The sequence below is a fragment of the Geotrypetes seraphini genome, chromosome 2, assembly GCF_902459505.1.
Source record: "Geotrypetes seraphini chromosome 2, aGeoSer1.1, whole genome shotgun sequence".
Lineage (NCBI taxonomy): Eukaryota > Metazoa > Chordata > Amphibia > Gymnophiona > Dermophiidae > Geotrypetes > Geotrypetes seraphini.
In genome coordinates this window covers 303,082,399-303,102,311 of record NC_047085.1, presented here as the reverse complement: position 1 = coordinate 303,102,311, position 19,913 = coordinate 303,082,399, and the positions used below count along the sequence as shown (strand labels likewise).

Sequence of the window (19,913 nt, the reverse complement as noted above, 5' to 3'; positions counted from 1 at the left end):
GACTAGCCAAGGAAGCAAGAAACTTTAAACCATTTTTCAGATATGTAAAAGGGAAACAGCCAGCAAGGGAGGAGGTGGGACCCCTGGATGAGGGAGACAAGAAAGGAGTGGTGAAGGAGGAAAAAGAGGTGGCTGATAGACTAAACAAGTTCTTCGCGTCGGTCTTTACAAAAGAAGACACATCCAGCGTGCCGGAACCAGAAAAAATCTTCAAGGAGGATCAGGAGGGTATATTATCATGCATGGAGGTAAGCCTCGAAGCCGTTCTAAGGCAGATAGATAGATTGAAAATCGACAAATCTCCTGGCCCGGATGGGATCCACCCGAGGATATTGAAGGAGCTCAGAGACGAAATAGCGGAGTTACTCAGGCATATTTGCAACCTATCCTTAAGATCAGGGATAATCCCGGAAGATTGGAGGATAGCAAATGTTACACCAATCTTCAAAAAAGGATCGAGAGGCGACCCGGGGAACTATAGACCGGTGAGCTTGACCTCAGTTCCAGGGAAGATGGTCGAATCACTGATCAGGGAAGGTATCAATGAGCATATAGAAAAAAATAAACTGATGAGATCAAGCCAGCACGGTTTCTATAAAGGACGATCATGCCAAACGAATCTACTACATTTCTTTGAGGGGATAAGCAAACATTTGGACCAAGGTAGCCCCATTGACATAGTTTATCTGGATTTCCAAAAAGCCTTTGACAAGGTACCCCACGAGCGCCTGCTGAAGAAACTGTGGAACCACGGGGTGGAAGGGGACGTCCACAGATGGATCCAAAATTGGCTGATGGATAGGAAACAGAGGGTAGTAGTAAAAGGACACTACTCTGACTGGAAAGAGGTCACGAGTGGTGTCCCCCAGGGGTCAGTGTTGGGACCGCTGCTGTTCAATATATTCATTAACGATCTGGAAACGGGCACGAAATGTGAAGTTATCAAGTTCGCGGACGATACAAAACTCTCCAACAGGGTCAAAACTGTTGAGGAATGCAAAGAACTACAGAGCGACCTGAACAAACTGTGCGAGTGGGCAAAAAGATGGCAGATGAGCTTCAATGTAGAGAAATGTAAGGTCTTGCACATCGGGAAAGGGAACCCCATGTACAGCTATACGATGGGAGGAAGGGAGATGGGGAAAGGCACCCTAGAAAAAGACCTGGGGGTATTGGTGGATACAACAATGAAGCCAGCGGCGCAATGTGCAGCGGCCTCAAAGAAAGCGAACAGAATGCTGGGCATTATCAAAAAAGGTATCACTACCAGAACGAAGGAGGTCATCCTGCCATTGTATCGAGCAATGGTGCGACCGCATCTGGAATACTGTGTCCAGTACTGGTCGCCGTACCTTAGGAAAGACATGGCGATACTTGAGAGGGTCCAGAGGAGAGCAACTAGGATGATAAAGGGAATGGAGAACCTTTCATATGCCGAAAGGTTGGACAAACTGGGGCTCTTTACCCTGGAAAAGCGGAGACTGAGAGGAGACATGATACAGACATATAAAATCATGAAAGGCATAGAGAGGGTGGATAGGGACAGATTCTTCAGACTAGCGGGGACAACAAAAACAAGAGGTCACTCAGAAAAACTGAGAGGGGACAGATTCAAAACGAATGCAAGGAAGTTTTTCTTCACTCAGAGGGTGGTGGACACCTGGAACACGCTTCCAAAGGAGGTAATAGGACAGAGTACAATACTGGGTTTCAAAAAGGGACTGGATGACTTCCTGAAAGAGAAGGGGATTACAGGGTATAGATAGAAGGTTACACTACAGGACAAAAGCGAAAAGCATATGTGAGTTTTAGGGTAGGAGCACTATCAGGTCCTGGACCTGAGGGGCCGCCGCGTGAGCGGACTGCCGGGCACGATGGACCTCCGGTCTGACCCGACAGAGGCAAGTCTTATGTTCTTATGTTCTTATGTTATGAATTCTCAGTACAATGTATCTGTCTTTCTCTATAGAAATTGTAGTCATTTCAGTGGCTGCATATCCAAAAAGGAATAATGAGATTCATGCATATTGAAATGAGTCTGATAAGACATTCTTGTCTCAGGATAGAGTGGGTCACAAATACTTCATCATGGGAAGGCAATATGCAGTTGGGTGCTAATTGGTCTCCCACACTGACAAGCTATTTGCACTAGCCTTCTTTCCAGTCTTTAATGAAGTCAGTACCTGTAATTTTGCTATATTGCAGATCTGTTCTAAGAAGTAGGCTCTGATGTCACTAGAGAGCAGGAGACTCTTGCTGGACTGATGATTTTGGATTGATTGAAAATTCCTGTTTCTTTTCTTTAGAGTCCTACGATGGTTCTGATGAGCTTTTGAATATCAAGGTGAGTTCATCATTGAAAGACATATTCAGACCTTCTCATGAGGGTGATGCAGCAAGATGGCAGCAAAGAAAAAGGATGTGGTTCTGAGAGGCTTAGCGCTCTGAGGGTATTGGGGCAGGGGACTGACCAGAAAATGCAAGTTGTGAGTATAAGTGACATGAATGAGAGAAGAGAGTGGAATGATGACTCAGCAGGGAACACCCTTCTGTTTAAAGTTCACCACATCTGTTTGATACCAAAACATCACTGTGTATCAATAAATTTAGCTATCCTATTCAATCTATTAAAATTTTGGGTATAATACTGGACCAAGGACTGACAATGAAAGACCAAGTGGACTCTTTGGTTAAAAAGGGTTTCTTTACTCTTTGAAAGTTGTGGTCCATTACGGTATATTTTGATGTTTCATCATTCAGAGTCTTGGTGCAATCTCTTATATTGACTCAACTTGACTACTGAAATATTGCATATTCAGCAATTTCTCAGAAGATTGCAGATTGCAGATGGTGCAAAATGCAGCAGTCAGTTTAATTTTTGGGTTAAAGAAATATGACCACGTGACACCCCTCTACCAGATGTTGCATTAGTTGCCAGTGGAGGTGCGTGTGAAATTTAAATTTGGTTGCTTTTGTTTTAAGGTTCTATTTGGTTTGACTCCTAAATATATAAATGAACTTTTCTTTTTTACAACCAATAGACATAAGAGAAGTTCACATTTGAATTTTGCTTTTCTGCCTGTTAAAGGATACAAACTTAAAAAACATCACCAGCATCTTCTTTCATATCAGGCAGCAGCATGGGGCAAAAATTTAGATCAACTACTTCTTCTTACCGAAATTTATAGGGAATTTAGAAAACATCTAAAAACATATTTGTTTCTGAAGTATTTAGATGGTTAATTTTGCAATATTTTTTTTATTATTAGGCAATAATCAGATATTTTAGAGTTTTTAGCCATTGTTTTTAATTTTCCAATTCTCTTCAACTTTTATTGTATACTAAATGAAGTATTTTAAATGATGTAAACTGCATAGAACTTCACGGTTTTGCGGTAAATAAATAAATTGTTATTATTATATCGAACCAAGAGAGGCACTGTGCCATTCTTTGGATCCACTAAAACGGTGGTTTTCAAACCTGTCCTGGAGGAACTCCAGCCAGTCAGGTTTTCAGGATATCTGCAATGGATGCTCATGAGAGCGATTTGCATGCAGTGGAGGCAATGCATTCAAATCTCTCTCCTGAATATTAATTCCAGATGTTTGGAAAACCTGGCTGGCTGGAGTTCCTCCAGGACAGGTTTGAGAACCACAGCACTACAGATTGCAATTGTCCTGTGACCAACCCATGCATGTTCCACAAGTGCAGGAAAGATGATTCTAGGTGTCCTGATTCATTTCAAATGCGGGATCTGTGAAATTTGAGCACCTGTCCAAAATTCTTCTGTTAAACCTGTAGCTACGAATTCTCATTGGCCCTTTTCTGAATTATGTAGCAGAAAGGATGAGCAGACATCGGTACCTGCTAATCTGTACTCATAGGTCACCAGAAAATGTGTTAATTTAGATGGGATACGCTGCATTCTTCTCAGTTTCCCATTGGACCCCCTTGTTGCCCAAGGTCAATGTCTATTGAATGCAGGATTTCTCTCTGTAACAAGAGAGAGCTGCCCTGAGGATTTTGCATCGGTGCTTGAGTTTGCAGACTTTAGAGGAATCCTCCAGTGTAAGCACACTTTAGATGTCATGTGAAGTTGAGGGATAAGGCAAGTGAGGCATGAACAGGAATAAAATAAATAAGTAAGTTGTAGGGAAATCTTGAATTGTACAATTAGATAATTAATTAGATAATAAAAATGAGATTCATGAAAAAACCCACCTTGGATGTAGGCAGGGCCAGCTCAAGGCACCGTGGTGCCCCCTCCTCTGCACAGTGGGTGTTGGAATGATTGCCGTGGCCCGCTGCGATAATTACCTTTGTAAAAGGGGGCCAGAGGGTTTTTTTGGCAGTGCTCGCATGTGAAGTGAGGTGCCCAAGGTTTGTCTTGATCTCCAGCAGACATGCCAAAATATGCCCTGTATGTATTGCACATCTTAAACAATGCTTCTGTGTAGTGGCGTGGTAAGAGGGGGGCGGTGGTTCACCACGGCCCTCCCGCTTCTTCACCCACCTCCCCCACTGCTGCGCATGCGCTCCGCTTCCCTTCACCTGTACCTCTGTAACGTTCCTGGCACGAGCAGCAACCCTCAACTTGCTGTCGTGTTAGCATCTGCTCATTCTGTGACGTCACTTCCTGGACCTGCGTCTAGGAAATGGCATCAGAGGAAGAGCCGACACTGGCACGACAGCAGCTTAGGGGTTGCTGCTCACATCAGGAATATTACAGAGGTATGGGGGAAAGGAAGCGGTGTGCTTAGCCGGGGGGGGGGGGGAGGGGGGGCGTGGAAGGAGCGTGTAGAAGTGGGGAGTGGAAAAGAGGGCGGAGGAGGAGCACCACTGCCTCGGGTGCCTCTCACCCTCGCTAAGCCGCTGCTTCTGTGGAGTACTTTTTCCCTTTTGCCTTGATAAGTTGGTTACATACATAGCAAAATTCATCTGTTGGATGTTTGCAGCCTCTGTACACCATCTAAAACAATGCAGATATGTTATCACTTAGGCAGTTGGAACTGAACTGTGCTGATGGGTTTAAGATCTATATAGTAATACTGTACTACTATTTATATTGATGGAAAGTTCTTCAAGTGACTCTATGGAGCTCTTTTACTAAGTCCTATGGCCAAAATTAGCACAGCAGGTGCCTACTGCCTGCAGAAAAGGTAAAATTTCAAAATATCAATTTCCTGGTCAAAAAAGCAGTTTGAGGGGAATGATAGTAATTTTCTATACTTTAGTGGCATAGGTAATTATGAAAGAACACTTAGTACCCTGGAACAAAAAAATAAATAACATTTTGTTACATAGTGTTATTTGGGGGGGGAGGGGGACAGGAAATGTGGTGGAGGGGGGCAGGAGCAGGGGTGGAGTTTGAGAAAGAAATGCCAGCCTTTGGGGAGGTATGAAATGTTAGCTGTGGGGGAGAGGGAGGGGACTAAATGACTTCATCTCCTTGAGCTGGACAGGGTTCTGTCCACTTCAGACACCTTTCCAACCCCCAGGTCCCACCAACCCCATTTCTCCAGTCTAGCTGTGAATTTGTCGCTGCCATCATTAATTCTTCATGTGAGTACAGTACTCCCCTGAAATACGTGGGGGTTCCGTTCCAGGAAGCCCCGTGAATTTTGAAAAACCGCAAATGCGGTTTTTCACCTGTCAAAAGGCAAGGCAGGCAGGAGAGGGCAGCTGGAGCGCTGGCGGGTGAAGAAAATCACTCGCGGTCTACTCCGACCGCCTCTTCCTGTAGTAAAGTCGGGCTACACCAATCAGGAGTTGCTTTGACACGCAGCTCCTGATTGGTGTAGCCCGACTTTACTACAGGAAGAGGCGGTCGGAGCAGACCGCGAATGAGTGAGTATGCAAACTGCAAATTTGTGGGGGAACACTGTATATGGCAAGTGCATCCCAACTATTGCCCCAATTCAGGACAAATGCATCTCTATGTGCCCTAACTCGACTATATGATGAATGTAATCTAATCAAGTGCACCCAATACTTTGTAATCTCATCCATTTATGCCTCCAGCACTCCAATAGATACTTCAATTGCCCCCTGCCTAGTGAGAATGTACCTCTGTAACCCTCACTCCTCTTCCCCTGTGTATTGTGCATATACCCTGATACTCTGACTCCAATTCATTGTGAACACACCCTTCATCCTATGCCCCCCCCCCCCCCCGATTTTTGTAAATTTATCGCTGTTACCCATTCTATGCTCCTGGGAAGGATGGGCTATAAAAATAACTAACTAAATTTATACACATAATAAAAATGTTACCACCTCCACTGATCCAAAATTTTAACCTCTAGTGTAGTAAATAGACTGTGCCCATAAGACCATGACACTCGCATATAGACACCCCTTCCCCTGGTTCATACTTCAGTTAACAGTTTTTTCCCCTTTTTGGGGGGGGGGGAAACCTGCTATCTTGGTTTATACTCAGTTAGGTTTAAATCTGAGTATATGGTATTTGCTTATTTATTATACTTGTGTTCTCACCTCACTTACCTTATCTTCTTGTATGGGGTGGACAGTGGTACTTCTGTTTAAGAGAAGATGAAGGGTCCGAGGAAATACATAGAGCAACATTTGAAAGGCTATGAGGGAAAATTTCTGCTGGCAGTAAATTTGCCTTAAAATGCTACTTTTTCCTTAATTCTATTCTTTCTCTCTCCCTCCCCCTCAAAAATTGACCAAAATGACCACAAACTAGATTGCTAGGAAATCTATGTAGGATACAGCTCATTTATTTATGTTCAAATGTTTTTATTTCAACAAATAACAAATAAAACAAATAGCATAGTCAGGAAATAATATTGAATACACTCCCCCTCCCTCCCTTCCCTCCCTCCCCACCCCAAGAGTCCAATGCCACAGAAAAATTGAGAGTGAAAAGTAAATCTATTGATTCAAGAGTCTACTTCGAGCATATGGTGTGAGATCCTGCCAGAAATATTCCCAGGTCTGACGAAATCCACGACCCGGCCCATATTCAAAGTCTCCCACCGATCTTCGCTCCAGCGTAGCATGAGTTATCATCAAGGCTCTCCATTGAGCATTAGAAGGAGGATCTCGGGATAACCAGTTAGTAAGAATTGCTTTCTTTCCCATCAAAAGCACTCTAGTGATAAAAGCTGTCATTCCTTTAGGTTTAGGAGTGGCTATATTATAATATCCGAATAGAGCTCTCGGTTGCGGAAGCCATCGCCTTCTCCAAAGCATCGTAGTATAATGACCAAGATATGTCCAAAACTGTTGAATTTTGGGGCAGGTCCAAAGCAGAGTTTCTCAACCCAATCCTCAGGACATACCTAGCCAGTCAGGTTTTCAGGATACCCATGATGAATGTGCATGAGATAAATTTGCATGTGCTATTTCAATATTATGCAGACCTTTCTCATAGATATTCATTGTGGGTATCCTGAAAACCTGACTATCTAGGTTTGTCCTGAGGATTGGGTTGAGGACCCCTACTTTAAAGTTTTGTAGAAATGGTTAAGTTGCATTGGAAATTGGGGAGATGTGGAAGCCGTGACTCATCTGTAGCCACATATTGTGCAATTTAGAAAAGCTGCAGCAAAGTGAGAGTGGTTAATATGGTTCCTCTCCATATGTTTAGGGAATCGAAGGCGAATATGAGAAAGGGATTAACCGACTGTCTACCTTTCCCTTCCCTCCGGGCCCCTCTTCCCTCCTCCGGCGTAAAAGGGAGCAAGAAACCATTCCATTCTTCAAGAGGTAGGAAAAACTTGTTCCTTTTCTTTCCATACTAGGTTCAGCTTTAGCTTTCCATCCTGATCAAGTCACTGCCATTGTTCTAGGAATGCCAGCCAGGGAGGAGCCCAAAGCATGCTAACAGGCCTAAGAACATTTCTTCTTCAATCCCATCCTGCCCTCCTGCAGTAACCCTCATTTCTTGCCATCAACATCATCATTGCTCTAACCCCTCCCCCCAATGACTGGCATTTCTTTCTTAACACCCCCTCCCTGCAGCAACCAACATTTCACATCTTCTGGATGACTGGCATTTCTTTCTTCCCCCCCCCTACTGCCACCTCAACAACCAACATTTTCTGCCTCCCTCCCCCACACTGATAATCAGCTTTTCACTTACTTGCTTCTCCAGCAGATGCTGACAAAGTTATGCACTGACTGGACCGGAGTGGGGCCTTGAGCATCTGCACATACTTAAGGCTTGCCAGCTCTCATGCTCTCTGAGAGCGTAAAAGGGGGCAGGAGCCGGCAGGCCTAAGAGCATGCACAGATGCACAGGGGGCACTTTAAGGTCTTTGTAGGAAAGCTGGATGTAAACTCATAGCAAGGTCTCTCCTGCAGGAGCACTGAGGCCTAGATTCACTAACAATAGCAACTCAATCACTGCTGGCCGATTTTCCAACAGCGATTGATTCACTATTAAGTTTGCATGCACAGTTACCGACAGGTCTACAGCAGTTGGGTTTTTAAGATCGTAAAACCCGATGGAAAATAGCCAAGCAATGTATGTGAATCAATCGCTTGGCTATTTTGCATTGCATGGCCGGATCGGAAAATGGGCGATCAAGGGGGAAAACACTCGGTGGGCCATTTTGTGAATCGGGTCGGTTAGCAGTGATCGTCGCTAAACCTGTGTAAACAGGTTTAGCGATGATCGCTGACTTTAGTGAATCGGGGCCTTAGTGAGAAGGTATGTGAGGAGGATATGTGATGGCAGTAGGTGTGAGACAGGATGAGTCTACAAAGGAATGGGCTATAGAAGGGGAGGAATCATTGTACTGGCTGCTGAAAGAATTTTAGGGTCTTGTGGGAGAAAGATGGTGTGAAAGTGCTGGCTGAGGAGTGACAATTTTGACTGTGTTCAACAGCATGAGAAACTTGGCTGCCAATCATTAGGTAACAGTAAGCTGGTTCTTGCTTTGGAATTCCACGTCAAATGCTTTTAACTTCAGGAATCTTCTAGTTCACATTTATATGTCTGTTTGGATTTAGCTCACACCTTTTCAGAGTAGTTGTATTAAGGTACAGGAAGTACAGGAGCCCTGGAGGGCTCATAACCTAAGGGCTAGATTCACAAAGCAAACCGATCGTGTGCCGATCGGTTTGCGACCCCTTTACGATCAAATTTCCCTCCGGCCCCATTCACTAACCTCTCCAGCAATCCGCTTCGAATCCGTGTATGCTAATGAGGAGAAACGCATGCAAATTGGGACTGCGAATCGATTCATCAACCAAAAATTTAAAACTGACTGGGCTGGCCGATCAACCCAAGAAGCGACTGCTGGAGACCAGTCGTAAACGTCTTTCTGACTCTCCAGCTCCATAGAAGCCCTGCTCTGCCCCGTGTCTCCTGCTTGCTCACCACGAATGCCCCCCTGCTCTGCCCCATGTCTCCTGCCCGCTTGCCCCGATCTTCCAGCGCTGCTCTCTGCCCCGATCTGTAGGAAGAAGTTTGCAGCACTGGGGGAATAAAAACGTGCGGCTCCTGTCCTTGCTCTGCTCTCTGTCCCCATCTTCCAGCCCTACTTTCTGCCCCAAGCTCCTACTCTCTGCCGCCTTCTCTGCAGTGCGAGTCCGTGGGTTTAAAGTGGGGCTGCACGCCGCAGTGCAGCCCCACTTTAAACCCGCGGGCTCGCACTGCAGGGAAGGCGGCAGAGAGCAGGAGAGTCTGGGCAGCAAGAGCAGGGTTTGGAAGGGGAGAGCAGGAGGACGCATGCAGTAAGGTTTAAAAAAAAAAAAAGTCACATCTGGATGGGTCTAGATGCATGCGCAGACCATCTACAGATGGTCTGCGCATGCGTTTGGATTGCAGACCTGTGATCCATGCTGGAAGATGGGGGCATTCCTCCGATTGCCCCATCTGGATATTGAAGTTTCCTGAATTCATTGGACCTGCTAGGATCCGGCCTGATCGGGCAGGTTTGTGAATCTAGTCCTAAGTGTATACCTGAAGCAATGGAGGTTTAATGTAATGTAATGTAATTTATTTCTTATATACCGCTACATCCGTTAGGTTCTAAGCGGTTTGAAGAAAATATACATTAAGATTATAAATGAGAAGTAAGAAGGTACTTAAAAAATTCCCTTACTGTCCCGAAGTGACTCACTCGAATTCATAAGGAGCAGTAGTGGGATATCATATTTGCCAATATCATCAAGAACTACCCGTGATCCTTTTACTATGGTTTCCCAAAAGCAAGTCCTCGTCGGGTGGGCTGCTTATCCACGAGGCCTAGGTAGTGGGGCTTGCGAATAAGCCTGATTGAAGAAAGTTGGGACTTCGTGAACAGCTAAGTTTTTCTTTTATCCTTGCTCAAGTTGCAATATTTCTGACTGTGCCTCTGAACTGCAGTCTTTTTTCACACAATGTTTGTATTTGAGATTTTGGCGTGCTGGATGCAAGGTGTTTTTGGGGGGGCTGCTACTGTGTCTCTTTTTTTCACCACTGTTTTTGATATAGTAAAGACACTTAAGTGGTTTTTTTTTTTTTTTTAGCCATATGAAGCTTAACTGAGGCTTTTTCTCCACTTTTTTTCTGTGTCTTCTTTTTTTCAGACTGTGGGTGTATGTGTGATGTGTAGGTGGCTTTGCAGTGTCCCATAAGACCCTTGAATGTTCTATTTAGGGCACATTTTGAGGTAAATGGTGATTATTTGTGTCCCTATCCTGTTAGTTTGCAGTTGTGTTACAATATATTAACATTTCCCATTGTACTGCAAGCAACCCCACATCCCTAGTGGCCATAACAGGAGTTTGGGTGTCTTCAGAAGCATCCCCATCCCAGTGCCCCTCAAGGACAGTTTCTTTTTTCTTGGTGTGCCAAATCCTGACAGACACTACCATCCTTGTAAGTGGATTATATATAAAGCACATTTTCATATTATGTTTTTACTTTCTCTGTCTACAGTTTCTCCTGTGACTCACTGGACAGAAAACCATACGGAATAGGTAATGCAGACATGATAGAAGGAGGCGAAGCCAAGTGGTGAACCAGGAAAAGAATGGAGGGATTGCTCTTCATTTTGACAGGAGCCATCGGCAGTAACTGAATATGGTCACTGGGTGGCACTGTTGTTCCATTCTTTGAGCGCACTGACGCTCTGCCTGCATGGTTGTAGAATTTTAAGTACCTATCATCATACTCGTTTCATTCTTAAAGAATATTCTGTATAAGAGTTCTGAATCTATGGTATGGTAAAAATAGAATGGAACAATGCCTTCTTCTGGATAATATCAGTGATTAGTATATTAACTGTAAAGCTGAATAGTAAGCTGTCCATTTGTAACACCTCTAGAGTGTTTAATTATGTGTTCATACTCTAGGAAAGAGGGTTTTCATGTTAAAACCCACTCATAATCAGCAGTCACGCACAGAACTGTTGCATTGAAGATTTGTTGAACCCAAATTCCTTCCTAGGATTAGAGAAATCCCATTTATTTTCCCATTGGTCAGGGTGAATGAAGGCTGTGCACAGGCTTGAGGGATACACACAGAATTCCATTTCTTCTTCTTTCTAATCTCCTCTGAGTCTCTGGGGGTTTCTCGTGTTGTTGACAAATTCTGTCCTCCCCTGTGAGCTGTTTCCCTCTAGCCAGTCTCAGCTGAGCTCCTCTATGTCGCCTGTTCCTGGAAATACAGGGTTTGACAGTCAGGTACTGAAGCCTCATCCAAACAGCAGCAGAGATGTCTTTAAGATGGCAAAAGAGCAATTTGTTATCACATGTCCCTCCCTGTTCTCTTGCTCACAGCTGCTCTCCTTGAAGAGATTGTTTGACAGGGTGGCCAGCCCCTGAAAATACATTATACTGACTGCCTTCTCGTCTTTACTGAGAAGCTAACTTTTTTTTTTTTCTGTATGCATGTTTTATTATCCCCATGTTTTGCACAACTGGTCTTACTATGTCTAGATAATACCCCTTTAGAAACTCAGATGTGGTCCTCAATTCCCACATACTGCAGACACACTTCCTGTCGTTCATAGCGTTTTATTGGCACCAAATTAGTTTTTTTTATGATCGTGTCATTTCTTTTTCATTTTGTTTATTCACTGTCCAGTCTGTCAGGAAAACCGTCTCCCTTTTCTCTCCTCTGGCCCTGCATTCTCACTGCTCTTATTCGTTTGAGCTGACTGTGAGCCTGGGATTGCTGCAAAGGCACTGGGTGCCCTACCTAGACGAACATGCAGCTTCAACCTCCTCAATAAATCATGTTTTTAAATACTGAACACAGAGGTTGTGAGATCAAATCCCAGTGCTGCTCCTTGTGACCCTGAGCAAGTCACTTAATCCTCCAGTGCCCAGCACTTTGAATGCCAAAGCCACAAAAAGGTAGTATACAAGTTCCCATTCCTTTCCCTATATGTGGCTGTTGTGAGCCATTGTTTTATTTTGTCAGCAGCTGCTCTTTGCTCCCCCCCTCCCCTGAAGCTGCTGCCCTAGGGAGCTACCTAATCTTGCCTAGTGTTTGAGCTAGCCGTGCTCTTACTATTGTCTTTGATCCAGTGCTGTATGTACCCTTGGCAAAGAAACCTGCATCATCACAAAATGATGTTACACCAGGAGAGCCTGCAGCGGAAGGAGCAGTATGTGGGAGAGAATAGCAGAGGGACTGAGATCAGCTTTTGGGTACTTTCAGAACTTGGAGAAACCGGGGGGGGGGGGGGGGGGGGAATTGGCAAGGAGGATCTGAGTCTAGCAAAGCAATACCAATCGCTGAATCAAATGATGGAGGGGGGGGGGGGGGGGGGTCAGTCGCAGAGGAAAGGGGAGAGGCCAGACAGGAGTTTGGACACTGGCAGACTCAAAGAAACAATGAAAGAAAGGCTGGAGACTGGGCAGGTGGGATGGTGCAAAGACAAGAAAGCAGGAACATTTAGGTGCCCCCCCCTTCAAAAGGAAAAAAAAAAAAGACAAAAGGAAAGGAAACACTGTGTGTGTTTGGGATGGGAAATGAGATAAAAATGAAACTGGAATTCCTGCCAACAGGGAGAGCCAGTGATCGATCCTACAGTGAGAAAGGGTCATAATTCGAACTGACAGTTTGGCTGCGAGAGGTGAGAGAAGGTTGGATCTCTGAAGCATTAAAGAGCTTCAGAAATATGATTTAGTTACTGCAGCAGACGATCTGAATAGGAACAACTGCAGTCTGAGCTCTCTTGGGAGGATCACCACAGGCTACAACTGGAGAGAGAAGAGGCCTAATACCCGGATCTAGGGAGCTGGGCTGACAGGCAAAGGAAGGCTGTGTATGCGATGATGTGTGGGACATTAAGGGAAGGGTTTCTCTTTGTCTTTCATACCTGTACTCAGGGTGTCTTCTCCCTGCTTACTGCTGAAGAGTCTCACCAGCTCCCAGCCTCTCTCACGTTCCCCTTGTTTGTTTGGTCCTGCCTGCCTTTCTGATCTGATTCCAGAGAGGCCAAGTTACCCAGTTCTAAGCTGGCGATGTTTTGACCATTCCTGATTTTAAACTTACATCCCAAAGCACTGTGGGATTTGTAGTGCCTGATCCTGCCCTTTGAAATCAGTGCTGCAAGTCCCAAAATGCACCAAGATGTGAGGGTCAGAAATCCAGGACTGTCCCCAAATCTCCATTCTGGAAATGAGTAACTTGGCTGCTCTGTGATTCTACCTGAATCCTGTCAGATGAATTTGGAGCCAGTTGGTCTCTCTCTCCCTGTCTCTCCCAGTGACAAATTTAGGCACAGCCAGTGATGGACATTCCTGTATGTTCTGATGGTTGTCCTTACTGCTTCTGTCTTTCACAAAGATGTCCAGTTACCTAGTTCCAAGCTGAATATTTTGGGACAGTCCTGGTTTTGAATTTATATCCCAAAGCAGTGCAAGATTTGTAGTGCTTGATCCTGCCCACTGAAATCAGGGCTGCAAGTCCCATAATGCACCAGGTTGGGGGTGATCAGAAATCCAGGACTATCTCAAAATCTCTAGGCTGAAGCTGGGTAACTTGACAGCTCTGCTTTCATATCATCTCCTGGTCTGTAGACTCATCTGAAAGTATGTAACATTCTAGTATAAAGGTGCTTGCACATCTTCTTATGGAAGGGAAGAGGCGGAGCATATCCAGGATATTCTCTCATGGTGCATATGAACTTGTAATTTCAGGACAAGCAAAGCCTATCTTTTGAATGTCACTAACCCCATGTATTATGCTCTTACCAGAGCTTTCAAATTACTTATTTCCAGGAGGCTGTGCTCCAACTGAGAATATAGCAGAGAAATTTTGGCATGGAATGAATTCTCTGCTGCTGGGTCATTTCTCACTGTCTTCCTTCTTGCAGGAACCCTATGTCAGCCTTCCGTAGCCAGCAGCCCTTCCCTATCCTTCACCAGTCTTTTCAGTGCTGGGAAGTCTGAGAGAAGGTCATCTAACAGCTCAGAATATGGAGCATGCTTGAGCAGGTAAATGGCCACCATTTCATTGTTCTCTTTCCAGGCAACTTCAGATAGATACCACCTCCAATGCAGCCATTACTAATCCAATCCACGCACAAATATTGAAATTATTCTCAAGGTGCCAGAACATACAATTTATAAATATAGCCAAAATATAAACTTATTTAAGGCTATGAAGCCACCTTGTATGTAATTTTCAAAAATATTTTTTAGAATTTTTTACCAATTTTTTACCCGACCCTCAGTGGCACCACTCAGGACTCAAACTTCTCATTGTCCTGAGCTTTATGTGTCTGCTCGTCATCGGGACATTTTTCATAGAGCTTTCCGCTATTTATATTTCTATTTATGTTTTTCTTATAAAGAATTGGTAAAGGATTGATTGTTACAGCGGAGGTAGATGGCTAAGGGGATTGAGCCTTGAAAAAGCAAGCGAGGCGAAACATGTCGGCTTTGACATCCCTTCTTAGTGCTGACATCTCTAACCAAGAAGACTTAGCCATATTTTAAGCTAAGTATTTATCTTTATAAGAAAGCATCTTTATAAGAAAAACATAAATAGAAATATAAATAGCGGAAAGCTCTATGAAAAATGTCCCGATGACGAGCAGACACATAAAGCTCAGGACAATGAGAAGTTTGAGTCCTGAGTGGTGCCACTGAGGGTCGGGTAAAAAATTGGTAAAAAATTCTAAAAAATATTTTTGAAAATTACATACAAGGTGGCTTCATAGCCTTAAATAAGTTTATATTTTGGCCATTACTAATCCAGGCATTGGGGCACACCTAGTCCCATTGGGTTTTCAGGATATCCACAGGAAGATTTTATATACTATGAGGAAACTTAGGCTGGTGAAGTTGTGTTTTTTTTGAACATCATTTTGCACGGTTGGTTCAGATGTTAGCATTACCTCAGCTTGATTACTGTAATTCTTTATATTTGAGCTTTACATCAAAACTGATCAAAAAATTGCAGTTGCTCCAGAATATTGCGGTTAAATTAATTTTTGGTCTAAAAAGATATGAAAGTGTTGCATTAGCATATAAGAATCTTCATTTGTTATCAGTTGAGAGGTGAATTAAATTTAAATCAGCTTGCATACTTCATGGTATATTACAGACTCTTCAGATAATCTGATTTTGCTTTTTTCTCATTTGCATTATTCTTCCACCAGATTATGTGGTACTGTATTACTATATTTTTCACAGATTAGAGGAGTGTGGTATAAACGACAGTTCAACTCTTTTGCTTATGCTGCTATTACAATTTGGAATAATCTACCTGTTCTCATTAGGACTGATATTAATTACCTATGGTTTTGTAAAAACCATGTAATATTCATGGTATAATGATATTTTAATTATTGATTGCTTTTGTATTCTCCTGTAGATTTTACAGCTTCTTTGGATGTAAATTGCCTTGAACCTTTTTGGTATAGTGCAATTAATAAGCTGTGTATTCAATTAGATATTCATGAGAGTTAGATTTTGTATACAACTGAGGCAGTGCATGAAAATCTATCTCATGCTTATACATTGTGGATATCCTGAAAACCCAATGGGGCTAAGTGTTCCCCAAGGACTGGGTTGGGAATAGCTGTTCCAACGAGCTGTGCTGAGTTGCTGAAACCCTGTCTGTGCCCATGTCCCCTTGCCCCATCCTGTTGGGAAGGGGAGAAATTTTCCCTCCCAGAAGTCTAATAGTCAGGGTAAGGAGCACCACCATTTGCTATAACCCTGCACTGTCTCTTCATTTCCCCATACCTGCACTATTCATCTTTTGCTCTTCTTCACTGTGGCACTGGGATTATAATCTTAGTCCTCAGGACATTCCACATCAGTCTGTTTTTCAGGATATCCACAATGAATAAGCATGAGAGAAACTTATATGCATTGCCTGTATTATATGAAGATCTATTTCACAAATATTCATTGTGGGTTTTCTGAAAACATGATTGGCTGGGTGTATCCTTAAGATTAGGTTGAGAATCCCATTGTGGTAAAATATTTGCTGTGGTAAAGTATTCTGGAACCTACATCAGGGATTCTCAACCCAGTCCTTGGGGCACACCAAGCCAGCTAGATTTTCAGAATATCCCAATGGTGTAGTAAGAGGGGTGACAGGGTGGGAGGGGTTGGACTGTCCCTGGTGTCATTTTGGTGGGGGTGCTTGCACCTCTCTGCCCCCCCCCTATGCCATGCTCATGCCCTCCCTTTCCCACTTCTTCTCTTTATCTCTAAATCTTCACCAGCACGAGCAACTATTCTGGCCTGTTGCTCGCACTAGCCTGGCTCCCTTTGAAATCACTTCCGAGTTGTGGGACCAGGAAGTGATGGCAAAGGGAAAGCCAATGCTGGTGTGAGCAGCAGGCCGAAGAAGCTGCACATGCTGGTGAAGATTTAAAGAGGTAGGGGGGGGGGGGGAAGGAGGATGCAAGTGTGGCGGGGGTGTGGGGGGTGGAGGCACAGAGGAGTCATGGGTTGGGTCCATCATTAAAGTTTTCAAGATAAGTTTAAATTAAGTTATAACTTATCTAAGTAGTTATGAAAAGTGTAGCTTTGGAAAAAGTACATATAAAAAGAGTTGATAAAGGCTAATAAGCAAGTGGGTATTTAAATCTTGGTGCAATGAGAGTGTTTGAGCACCAAGTGTCACTGCTGAAGTATGACCATGTTATTGATTTTTATCGTCAACTGTATTGACTTCCAGTTGAGGCACGGGTTAAATTTAAGCTGGGCTGTATTTGTTTTAAGGAACTAACAGGCTCAATTCCTGAGTATCTTATGGAATCTTTTATTATCACAAATTCTAAACATCCTAGGAAAACTCATTCATTGTTTTCTTTCCCTTCTGTGAAAGGATGTAAATACAAGAAATTTCAGGAACGACTATTATCTTTTCAGGCAGCATCATGGACTAGGGATTTAACTTATACATTTACACTCTCAACTTCAATCAACAATTTCGACATGCGTTAAAAATGTATCTTTTCAGGGAACACTTTGGAAGTTAGAAATCGGATGTCTATTCATTTGTATTACTAGTCTTTGTGAACCACATAGAACTTAATGGTATTTGCGGTATACAAGTGAGTTTTATGTTATGTTATGACAAATTATTGCTGAAAACTTTAAAGATTAAATGATTTGATATCCTGTAGAATAGTAGATGTTAGATTGAACTATCGTGGGGTAAAGATTTGCTGCCAAGGAGGTTAGCTTCAATTAATATGCATGGGAGAGATTTGCAGGCACTGCCTCCAGTGTATAAAAATCTATTGTTCCTTATTGTTTCCAGTTCTCCCTCTTGGTGTCCTTGCTCCCTCTGTCCTGGGCCTCCCTCTGTATCCTATCACTCCTCAACAGCAACAGGGAAGAGAGGGAGTCCACAGTACAGCAAACAAGTTGACCAACGAAAAGAGCACCAAGGATCTTCAAAACAGGGTAACCATCAAACCTTTAATGGTGGACCCAACACATAACTCAAAAGAAGTGACTGTCAGATTGTTCGGTGACTGCCCTATTTGGGGCACATTATAACATTTAACTCAAGGTGAATAACAGAGGCTGACCCCTGAAGCAGATGCCATGCTGGAAAAAACAGCCAAATGTTGGATCCTTCAATAAAGGCTTAATGTACCCAATATTAAAGGCTCTTGATGCTCTTTTCTCTGGTCCTCATCACTCCTCAGACAGACCCAATCTTATTCAAGCTCCTTGCTTGCAGGTAAGCGCAAGCGCCAACAATAAGGTCCTTTGAAGAGACCAGCCTTTTGGGATCCTGAAACCCTTAATGTCACTGGTGTCACCTGTGAGTAAACAGCACTAGTGTCTACCTGATAATTTCTGGAACTACTGTGGGTACCAACTCTCCCTCACCTTCTAATCTCAGGGTGCACAAGTGGACCTAGACTACAGTCGCTGCTAGTAAGTAGCTGACAAACCCAGTTAAACTTGAAAGAGGTCCAAGGTACAGTAGTCTGGGGTGGTTATTAGTAGATTGGAGATTTGGATAGTTGTGCTGCTTGATGGTCTCCTAGCTACTCAAGCAGCAAAATTAGATAACCAAATTTCCAATCTACTAATAACCACCCCAGACTACAAAATATTCAGAAAAGAAATAAAAACTATACTCTTCAAGAAATCCCTGAAACAGTCTTAACATCACAAATACCTTCCTTCCTCCCACCTGCTTCCTGCCTCACAGATACTACCTGTTCTACTCCTTACCTTCTCTAGAAATCACCAATGATCTTCCATTGTAACCTACCATTTATAACTCTTTTGTAATCCGCCTTGAACCGCAAGGTAATGGCGGAATAGAAATCTCTAATGTAATATAATGTAATTTCCTTTGGAGCCAGGGTTGGTCCTTAATTGAACAAGTGTTGGGGATCACTGTTCTACTGTAGACACAGAACCGAAAGAATCATGCCCAAGAGCGTCCAATACCATCCTCAAGACGGCTGAACTCTCACTACAAGTGATTATATCAGTGACTTTAGTACAGTACAGTTAGTGTAGAATTATACTATAGACTCGAGTATGATCATAAGCTCTCACAAACTACCTCCTGTGTCTGGGCAGCTCAGATGATAGAAAGTTATATTTATGAAATTGTTAGGCCTTATGTCAGGTTTCCAAGAGTAATTACTTTGGAAGCCTTTGGAGTTGTGTCAGAGATTCTGTCTTCTGTCAAATAGGAACTGATTTGTGGTCTGATTCCTGTGATAATCTCCTCATAGTCTTTGTGACATTACTAGAGCTAGTGCAGTGGATGCAGGATTCTCTCTTTTAATTTTCTTCTAGACCTCTGATCATCAGCCTTCCAGGGCCCAGCTCACCCAGTGCCTTGCATCCGGCAGATGGGCAGCTGGGCACTAGCATCTCCATCCTGGGAGGGAACCACACTGGTATCTTTGTGGAGTGGGTGAAGCCTGGATCAAAGGCAGAGGCGGCAGGACTGAGTAAGGGCTGCCGGCTCCTAGAGGTAAGACGTCCCCAAAACTCGAGCGTGGGCTGGAGAAACCAATCCTAGAATGCCAACACATCCGGGGGGAGGGGCAGCTCAGCTTGTCCAAATGGATTGGAGCTAGATGACAGCTTCTGGAGGTGTCCACATTTTATCCTGGCACAACAAGCAGTTCTTGGTCTTCAGTTTCCTTCAAATGTATTTCAGTGCATCCAAAACCTTTCTATAGCAAATGTCCCCCTACTCCCACACCTCTGCACCATCCCTTGCTGAGGATATGGTGCAAAGCCACTGAGCTGTACCTTTTGTACCTAGAGGACCCCCAGGGGACTTTGAACTACACTGTTGTCATGTGCTTCAGATATAATTGTTAATCACCCATTGCTGCTAGCACTTATCTTGCTGCAATTGTTGAGTTTAAAACTTAATAGATAGAAGCAAAATGGATGATTTTACTCTGCAAAGATCTGGATATAAACAGCATGGGAACTCACAGATATTATGGGTGTAATAGGCCATGGTGGTCCTTGTTTTGAA

At 43.6% G+C, this 19,913-nt stretch overlaps 1 protein-coding gene across 3 annotated transcripts in view; it reads left to right on the top strand.

Moving 5' to 3' along the window:
* Positions 1–19,913, top strand: part of CARD10 (caspase recruitment domain family member 10) — a 258,903-nt gene that overhangs the window by 174,256 nt on the left and 64,734 nt on the right. For all 3 annotated transcript variants that reach the window (XR_004538001.1, XM_033929903.1, XM_033929902.1), the window contains exons 13-17: positions 2,307–2,344; positions 7,617–7,735; positions 10,899–10,939; positions 14,290–14,410; positions 19,214–19,394. Coding sequence is in view for 2 of the 3 variants with exons in the window: in XM_033929903.1 (XP_033785794.1) it covers positions 2,307–2,344; positions 7,617–7,735; positions 10,899–10,939; positions 14,290–14,410; positions 19,214–19,394 (500 nt within the window). In the remaining variant the exon portion in view is untranslated. The remainder of the gene's footprint in view (positions 1–2,306; positions 2,345–7,616; positions 7,736–10,898; positions 10,940–14,289; positions 14,411–19,213; positions 19,395–19,913) is intronic.